This window comes from Octopus bimaculoides, chromosome 11 (assembly GCF_001194135.2).
Source record: "Octopus bimaculoides isolate UCB-OBI-ISO-001 chromosome 11, ASM119413v2, whole genome shotgun sequence".
Classification (NCBI taxonomy): Eukaryota; Metazoa; Mollusca; class Cephalopoda; order Octopoda; family Octopodidae; genus Octopus; species Octopus bimaculoides.
In genome coordinates, this window is record NC_068991.1 from 29279375 (window position 1) to 29289374 (window position 10000).

The following is a 10000-nucleotide window of genomic DNA, read 5'->3' on the forward strand; positions in this document are numbered from 1 at the left end:
AATACCGGTCTTCTCTAAATTTTATATATATATACATGTATGCATACATAGACATGACAGGAGTAAATAAACACTCAAACAAGCATCATTTTATGTTTATTTCAACTTAAAAAGCTTTGTTAACTGACATTCTTATGTTTCAGATTCAATATGTGACAGTTTAATCATGCCACGTACAAAAAGAACCCTTGGAACTGTTCGAATTTCAATGAGGCCTCACTGTGGGTCAATCTGAAGGTGGACTTAGAGTTAAATCGCAGAACACCTTGGGATTCCGCTTTCTACAGTTAATTGAGCTATTGTGCTATTCACCAGAGAAGGAAAGGAATGCATACAACCTCGCCCAGATGGAGTAGGGCACTCAGGTATGACCCTGGCTTTATGAAGAAAAGTGTGGAGGATAATCTTCGTTGTAAGGAATTTGACATAAGAGAACAAATTGATGTCAGTCTCAGAAAAGCTGTCAGATATTTCTACAAATTTGGCTACTATTGTAGAGCAACAAGAAGGAAGCCATTTCTTCGACCAGCCAATATCATCTGGAGAAAAGATTGGTCTAGTGAGATGGTGGAGAGGCCACTAGCATTTTGGGACACTGTCATATTTTCTGATGAGTCCAGATTTGCTGTATTTTCCGACAGTGGTCGCGTGCGGGTCTGGAGACTCTGTGATCAACAATCTGACGTGAAAAGATTACAGCAAACTATGAAATACGGTAGCTATTCTGTGATGCTTTGGGGAGCAGTTTGGAGCAATGGTCTATCAGAGCTGGTGGAGTGTGAGGGGAACATAGACTCAGATAAATATGTGCAGAAAGGACTCCTTCCAATCTTCTCTAGTGCTGAAATGATTACAGAAGACTATTTGTAGAAGATAGGTTCCTTGTCACACGACTAAAGAGACCCAAGATTGCTTGGAAGACAGTGGCATTAAAAAGCTTCCAAGCCTGTCACGAGATATGAATTGGATACCTCTGGGGCATAAAGGACAGGGCACTTCATAAAAAGAACAAGAAAGCATCCTCAAGGCGAGATCTATTCAGATTAGTGCATGAAACTTGGCAAGAAATTCCTCGAGAATATTCGTCATTTGTTCAGTAGCATGCCTAATAGGGTAATTGCATTGACCTACAAAATATTAGATATTCATATTATAATGATTAATGAACAATTAATAAATAACTTGAAATTATAATATTAGATTTAAATAATTTAAATGATTGTCTATTTACTCCTGTCATGTCTATATATGTAATTATATGATGATGATGATGATGATGATGATGATGATGATGATGATGATGATGACCTTTCTCAATGTTAGAGCAAACCCACTTCTACTCAATTATTGGCCAAGCCGAAACAGTTCACCAGGCCAGTGTGTAGGTGAATCGAACTCGGTATCCAAACTAACAATAGAAACTTCATAACCAAAAGGCCATAAGTGCTTACTTGGGTTGTTCATTCGTGAAAATTAAGTTGTGTTGGTCTTAGGATATTTCCCATAGAAGAATTAAGTTCCATAGAAGAATGAAAGTATCAGCAGTATGGACCGGAGGATATGACCAACCTCGTATTCCGGTAGTTTAGGGACCTTTTCCACATGGGAAAAAATGACAGGAAACTCCTTTAGTATGACAAAGCTAACGACGAACCCTCTCTGTATTCTAATGACCTGTTATAAATAGCAGACTAATCTCCCCCAAATCACACTATACCGTTTTAAAAATATGAAGGGATAACTATAATTATATTCCTATATAACTATATTAACTATTGGATAACTCTATTCCTAGATAATCTACGTTTGAGTAAAGGTCTGATTGATCATGATGAGAATGATTTAAGCATAGGAATTCTCATTCAGGGTTGACTGGTCGCTAGACAGCAAAAGCAATTCTCTTTCAATATCGTATATCAGTTTAACTGTTCAAACATATATCTGAAAGCGGATGTGTTAGTGAAACAGAGAGGAAGAGAAGTGTAGGTTAAATAAGATCTAAAATATTAACATTCTTACCTCTATCACAAAAGAGATATCTTTATTTGCTGAGAAGTTGTGTCCATTAATACAGGAGAGTTCATCCGTAATATTTTTCAAGCCACGAAATATGTTAATGTGACACTTCTCATAATTGATGACATCGTATGACGTCACGTTGTATATGGACAGCTGTTCCTCTGAGAGATCCTTGCATTGATGATCTGGAGTATAACCTGAAAAGAAAATGCTATTTCATAAACTCAAAGTTCCTTTAATTTGATGTTAACATTTCTGAGATAAGTTGTCATATAATTTTCTCATATTATTAACCCCATCTTTAAATATAAAACTACTGCGTTTTCATCAGTTTCGCCTCCAATCATCACAAAGCATTCTATTCCTGGATGTATACAAAATAATAGACTGGATCCGAACCAGAAAATTTAATTTATTTCCCCTTTTAAAAAATATTTATTCTATTTGTTAACCGCCGTCTGTCTTCTCGTAATGTAAAAACTGAAGTAGCCTCCGTTCAGCCTCCGAAAAATTAAAGAGTTTATGCAGTGGGTTTTGCAATGTGAGATAAAGAACTAAAAAAGAAGAGAAGGTGTTGGAATGAGAATTGTAGAGTATGTACTAAGTGGGGTGTGTACTATTATTGGTTAACAGTTGAGTTGAATGTGAGCTGTGAGCTGGTAGAGATTACAGAAGGGAATGTATCGTATTATTTCATTGAGTGATAATTTCATAGTGTATGTTTTGTGCTATTTAAGATATGATATTGAAAGTGTTATTTGGAGTGCAGGTTGTGTCAAACACTAAACATGTTTTGACTGCGTGTAATGTTGTCTTCCTTGCAGAATATCTTGACCGTCGGACAAAATACTTTGCTTTATTCCGTTGCGGCACGTTACATTCTGACTTCACATACCATCGAGGTTTACTTGGTCTTCCATTCTTTCGAGATTGGTGAAATAAAGTACCATTCAAGTACTGGGATCGATGTAATCGACTAACTACCTGCTTATATAACTACCGGCCTTGTATCTAGATCAGAAAGTATTAGGACAGCGAGCAAGCAGAATCATTAGTGAGCCGGAAATAAAACATGCTTTGTGGTATTCTTTCAGTCTCTTTACATTCTGAGTTCAAACCTCTCCGAGATCAACTTTGCGGTTCATATTTTCGAAGTCGATAAAATGAAGTACCTGCCAATTACCGGGGTCGGTGTAATCACTTCCATCAAACTATCTCGTGTGAAACTTATAAAAAATACAACAAAAGCTATTAAACCTAATTTATTTAGCAGAGATGTTACCTAGAGATTTGGTGATAATAAGTTTCCTCAGATTTCAGTAATCTTTCTTTCACAATTTGTTTCTTTGCCCTCTATAGTCGTACCTGGTCTTGTTACTGCTGTAGTATTGTCTGTATTTATGGAGAACTCCCATAAATACAGAAGTTATCATTCACCATACTGGAACTGAAGCATATTTATACCATTTTCCCATTATTTCAAATTCATACACTTCACTAACATCCTACTGCACTCTTTCATAGATATAGTCATGCCTGCATTGAAAATCTAATTATACTAGTTTACTGTACTTAGTTTCGAAATGGTTAATACTTTCGTCCCCTTCTCCACATATTCTGTATTTACTCTCTTATAAGTTTTACAACTCTTTGTATCAAGTTTGGTCCAATGGCTTTTTCTTTTGCGTCTATAATTAGTGATTCGGTGTCTCGTTTCAGGTTTCCATCTGTCAAACACCACTAGTGTTAGTGTTCTTTCTTCTGACTATCGTTGAACAAGTTCACACATGAAATAATTTTTGTGTTGCTTTGAATTCTTGAACGTGGACATTGCTCACTGCAATGTCTCACAAAGAGAGGAGGCTTTCTCTGAAGACATCATAACATCGCTGTTTGGGAAAGCCGAGAGTGACAAAAAAGATACCCAAAATGATTAAAGGAGACTTGACTGCTGTCTGGGTAAGTGTCATTTACACAGAAAAAAGGAAAATCCCACGGAGCCAACAACCTGACATTCACAAACAGATTTTGCGCGAAATACTCACTCATGCTTGTGTATATGAAAAGGTTCTGGGACTAGTTATATTTAATAGAATATAACTTATTTACCTAAATTTTAATATCATCTCCTTCGAAATAGTCACCTTGCACAGCGTTCCGGCTACTTTTGAAATCCAGTCGTTTTTCGTGAGTCGAAAACCTTCTGCGATTTAATCTAGATCTCGACAACGGTGTTAAAGCAGCGACCTCTGAGCTGCATTTTCGTTTTGAGAAAGAGATGGAAGTCCGTAGGTGCTAAATCTGGCGAATACGGTTGGTGCAGAAACGATACCATGTTGTTCTTGGTGAGAAACACGCGAGTGAGGAGAGCTCGGTGACAGGATGCATTGTCGTCATAAAGAATTCAATTTTTCGCTTTCCACAGATCCGGTCGCTTTCGCCGAATGTCATCCATCAAAGGCTTCAAAACGTCGCTGTAGAACTATCGATTGTCTGTGTGGAACTGTGGGACGAATTCTCGATGCACAATACCACTTTCCAGGGTGTGACGCTTGTAGCAGGTCTTCCAGATCGCTCATAATCTTCCAGGGTCGTTCTTCCCCTTTTGAAGTTCCCAGTACCACTCAAAGCATTGCGTAAGACCCATTGCCTCGTTGCCATAAGCTTGCCAAAATATGCTCAATGTCTCCGTAGCAGACTTTCCAGGTTTAACGCAAAATTTCACGTTGGCTCTTTATTCTTGTCCGTGACAGAATCACAGACTACAGCATATACGTAATAACAAAGACACAAATTCCACAATTTGCGAAATAAAGACAGCATTGTCACTCGGCACACTGCCTTATTTATGTGACTGCTAGTTCTCATTGTGCACGCAACTGTGTGCTGCCATCCGTTGGCGCGCTACAGAACTAGTCCCAGAACTTTTTGGCTGGACAACATTATAAAAGTGTCACCATTGAAGGTATAGCAAATGATTGTATCCCTTCGTTTGACACTTTATTGAAGCCATGGATATGTACTAAACGCTAGATAAAGAAAAATCATGTGTCGGGAGGTGATCAGCATTGACTTGCCAGCCCTAAGGCCCACAATACTACTCTAGAATCTAACCTTGTTGTAGGCTCTGAGTTTAAGGCAATACGACTGGTGGTGTAGGATAGAAAACCCAGTCGTTATACTTGTGACAGAAAAAGCCACTTGAAGACTAATCAGGGTTTTCAGGCTCATGTTCTGGTTGCACCGGTTGCAGATCTGAAATGGTCGAAATTTGTATCTCGTTTCAGGTTTCAGACGCAAACGTTGACAAAACACACTGTCCCATCTAGGAAAGTGGAAGAAATCAACTCAGGCCCGATCTAAAAAAAAAAAACAAAAGCAAACAATAACCAATTAAACTGTCTCCCTACCATAATTAACAACAACAGTTCCACTCCATCGTTTTCTGACGAAAGGAATAGAAAATAAATTTGCAAACAGTACCAGAAAACACATTAAGGGAAAGAAAAAGAAAGACTTTGGTTGGGCCATCCGTTTCACTTTAGTAAGGGAAAACCTTTTCATTATTCAGTTACTTCGTAGCAAAAATAATAAAAGTTCTTACATGAATTTATTCTCAAGTTACTTATTTTGTGGTTAATATTAATAATAATCCCTTCTACTATAGGCACAATGCCTGAAATTTTGGAGGAGGTGAATAGTCGATTACATCGACCTCAGTGTTTCACTGGTGTTTGATTTATCCACCCCGAAAGGATGAAAGGCAAACTCGAGATTCACGGAACTTGAACTCAGAACGTGCAGACAGACGAAGTGCCGCAAAGCATTTTGCCCGGCGTGCTAACGATTCCGTCAGTTCGCCGCCTTAGTAATCCCTTCTACTATAGGCACAATGCCTGAAATTTGGTCGGAGTGGATAAGTCGATCACATCGACCAAAGTACTTGACAGGTACTTATTTCATCGACCCTGAAGAGGTGAAAGGCAAAGTCAACCTCAGCGGAGTTTGAAGTCAGAATGCAAAGGCGGACAAAATACCTATTTCGTTATTGCCCACAAGGGGCTAAACATAGAGGGAACAAACAAGAACAGACGAACGGATTAAGTCGATTACATCGACCCCAGTGCGTAACTGGTACTTAATTTATCGACCCCGAAAGGATGAAAGGCAAAGTCGACCTCGGCGGAATTTGAACTCAGAACGTAACGGCGGACAAAATACCGCTAAGCATTTTGGCCGGCGTGCTAACGATTCTGCCATCTCGTCTATAATAATAATAATAATAATAATAATAATAATAATAATAATAATAATAATAATAATAATAATCCTATCACATATAGCATTTCGGTCGAAACTAGACTTCTTCAGTGTGAAGTTGAATTTATGACTCTGAAGATGAGGACAGATATAATTCTTCAGATGAGAAAGTTAGTGACTGAGTGTATTCATGAGTTTTTTTTACCAAATCAGAAAGGCAAATAGATAGACAGACAAATATCTCGCATGACAGTGAGAATACAGGATACATTCACATATTTACTGCTTTAAACTTTGTTAAACTTGTTTTAAGTAAAGCATGCCATTTCACGCTGCGCCATTCCTACAGCTGAAAACGAATAGCATCTAAGTGATGGAGCAGCCCCACCCCACTTCGACTGTCACATCGTCTGTCTTCCGCTGAGTCAAGTGTGGAAGGGCCGAGAGAAAGTCTCTCTGTTGGTGGTTTCATAGACATCCAAAAGAGTTAGCGAAGGCACGGTACATTTATATGACGATTATGGTGGGGACTGAGATCGCTGAAGTTTGGCATAAGCAATATGTGGAATTTTATGATTATTTTATTCACCCCAAAATAATTTAGATATAAATCTACAGGTGAATGGTATAGTGGGTAAAATGAGGTCGGTGGGGTTATGATCGTAAAATAAATGAAGGCACTTTTTTACTTTTTCTTTGTTTATCCACCTCCACAATGGAGTTCTTATCTGACAGAAATGAAGATATCGTGTCACTCAAGTTATTTTGTGTAATTTTCATTCTATTCTATTGTAGACTACTACAGTTTCACTGGGTCTGGTGGGAGCATGGTTCAAGGGAGAAGCGGACTTCAGACAATAACCTATCTTAAATATACTGTCAGACAACAATACTCGATCGATGGAACATTTTGTGTACATTATTTAATGTTATAACAGTTGGATTCGACCCTACATTTTGCCACTTAGAAATCACAAGTGGATCATGTGCACAAACCTATGATACAACAAACTTAAAATCAGTAAATATTAATGTCCTCTCTATTCCCATTGTGAAACTTGCATCGAATATCGTGTGCTGAAGGTTTCCAATCTTTTGGGAAGGTAAAGTCAATAAAATCAGTCCAATTCTTAATTGGTATTTCATCAGTTCTTGAAGAATAAATGACAAAGTGCAGCTAGAGAGATTTGAACCTACAACGTAAGGACAGTAACTAAATAAAGTTATTTCAAATTAAAAGCTACTTTTTTATGTATACAATCATGCTTATATAGACATCTGCACACATGCATACAAACACCTACACATACTCAGTTACATATACATGTACAGATCTAAACGCACTTACATATATGCACACACACACACACACATGTACATGCACATGTATATACATATACACGGACAAACGCTCACACACATATCTATACGGGATCGTGTGCGTACATTTTCAATGACGATTAACGGACTTTTCTGGTAGTTAGGCACCTTATCCAAGGGAGATTAATCTGCTGTCTGCTTTACTTTAGTTTTATGATAATGCAGCATCAAGACAACAAGCTACCTTAAAGATGTACCCAGACAAAAAAATACTCGTTCCATGGATAATTGTGTATACGTAATCTAATTCGTTGAGAGCAAATCAACATCTAGGAAGGGGAAGACTAATTTTCATCTTCGAAGGCTAATGCAACAGAGCCCTGCTCAAAACAAATTACAATTTACAAGGACTTACTTTATTCTGTAATTTCTCCCACTAGTTTCGGTCTGTGGCTAAGGCTGGATTACTGTATTTTTTAATATATTCGATATTTTCTTTTTAATTTTGCTACGAGGCCAGCAGTTTTGAGGGGAAGAGAAAGTCGATTATATCAACCTCAATACCTGACTGGTACTTTATTTCATCGAACATAAAAGGAATGAAATACACAGGTGACATCGGCAGAATTTAAACACAGAATCGTAAGAAATGCCGTCAGGCATTTTGTCTGACATGCTAAAGATTTTGGCAGATGTTCACCTTAATATATTTGATAATATTCCTTTCAGCAGAGGCGCAGGCGTGGCCGTGGTAAGAAGTTTGCTGCCCAGCCATATGGTTCCAGGTTCAGTTCCACCGTGTGGCACCTTGGGCAAGTGTCTTTTACTATAGCATCGAGCCGACCAAATTTTTGTGAGGGTGTTAGTCGATTACCTTAATCCCAGTACTTGACTGGTACTTATTTTATTGGCCCCCTCCACCGCTACCGAAATAATGAAACGAAATTTGAACTCAGAACGTAAAGCCTGACGAAATGCCGCCAAGCTTTTTCTTCGGCGTGCTAGCGTGTCTACCAGCTCGTCGCCTTTAAAGTTTGTGTAGGCAAGAGATTGTTATCGTCTACTTAATTTGAACTGGAACTCAAATGTGAAACAACTACTGCAAGATGTGTTACTCCGTTGCACAACCACAATAATAATAATCCTTTCTACTGATGGCACAAGGCCTGAAATTTGGGGTAGCGGTTAAGTCGATTACATCGGCCCCAGTACTCATTTGGTACTTAATCTATCGATCCCAAGAGGATGAAAGGCAAAGTTGACCTCGGTGGAATTCGAACTGAAAGTGGGCCTCGGTAGAATTTGAATCCACAAGGTAAAGCATTGGGAGAAATGTCGTTAAGTATTTTATCCGATGTGCCAATGATTCTGCCATCCTGCTGCTTGAAGAAGTGGAGTAGAACTAGGGAATATATTTCTTATTGACAAAATGACTCCATCCCTAAGATCAGGAATCTTGTAAATTTAATACAAAAGTGATTTTTAAAAATTATATAATCACTTATTTTCTGTATATTTACGATGTATGACACAATTCTATGGTAAGTATAAATGAAGTGGAGAATAAAATGTAATGTATATATAACTTACCTATTGCCAGGAATAGGAAAAGACTATGAGATACAATCAAAAGAGAAGACGAAACAACTAGCAGCTGCCTAATTTGGTAATTACCATAAGTCTTTAAATTGATGAATAGATTATCCAAATCATAAACGGCCTGTGTACCAGCCATCTACGAAGCTTGTGGCCTTGTTATTGGTTGATGATATTATTGGTATTGTTTTCAGTGATCAATAATAGTCGCCGTGAAGTTGTCGCTGTTATGCTGTGAAATCGCTGTTCTTATTATATTGGTGTGGTTAATATTGTTAGCGGTCGTAGTGATATTGTTCTTAATGGCGGAGTTGTTCTTTCGTGACTGTGATGGTAGTGGTTGTTGGTTGTTGGTCGAGCTAGTGCTTACGATGGCGGGGGTGGTGCGTGGTGGTGGTAGTGGTAATGATTGTATGATATATTCCATATATCGATCTTCTTCTTCTTCTTCTTCTGCTTCTTCTTCTTCTTCTTCTTCTTCTTCTTCTTCTTCTTCTTCTTCTTCTTCTTCTTCTTCTTCTTCTTCTTCTTCTTCTTCTTCTTCTTCTTCTTCTTCTTCTTCTTCTTCTTCTTCCTCCTCCTCCTCCTCCTCCACTTACTAAGCCGTCTGAACCTTTTAACCTTTCATTTACCCATAAGTTCATATATTCTTTGTTTCTGGCCTTTATTCTATCGTTCGATCATTCAGCCATTTATTCAGCGGTTCCACTTTTAAATCTTAACAACTTCATTCCATTCATATAGGAGACCAAATACTGAACACATACACAGACACACACATACCTTTATATGTTATATATATATA

The 10000-nt window shown here is 38.0% G+C and overlaps 1 protein-coding gene across 3 annotated transcripts in view; it reads right to left on the bottom strand.

The window, feature by feature from the left end:
* The window catches only part of LOC106880969 (solute carrier family 22 member 21), a 147818-nt gene that overhangs the window by 26393 nt on the left and 111425 nt on the right, over positions 1–10000 (bottom strand). For 2 of the 3 annotated variants that reach the window (XM_052971666.1, XM_052971665.1), the window contains exon 2: positions 2020–2216. In XM_052971666.1, the coding sequence (XP_052827626.1) occupies positions 2020–2216 (197 nt within the window). Of the gene's footprint in view, positions 1–2019; positions 2217–9189; positions 9746–10000 lie in introns of those variants that run through there. The other variant, XM_014931147.2, reaches the window with a different exon arrangement.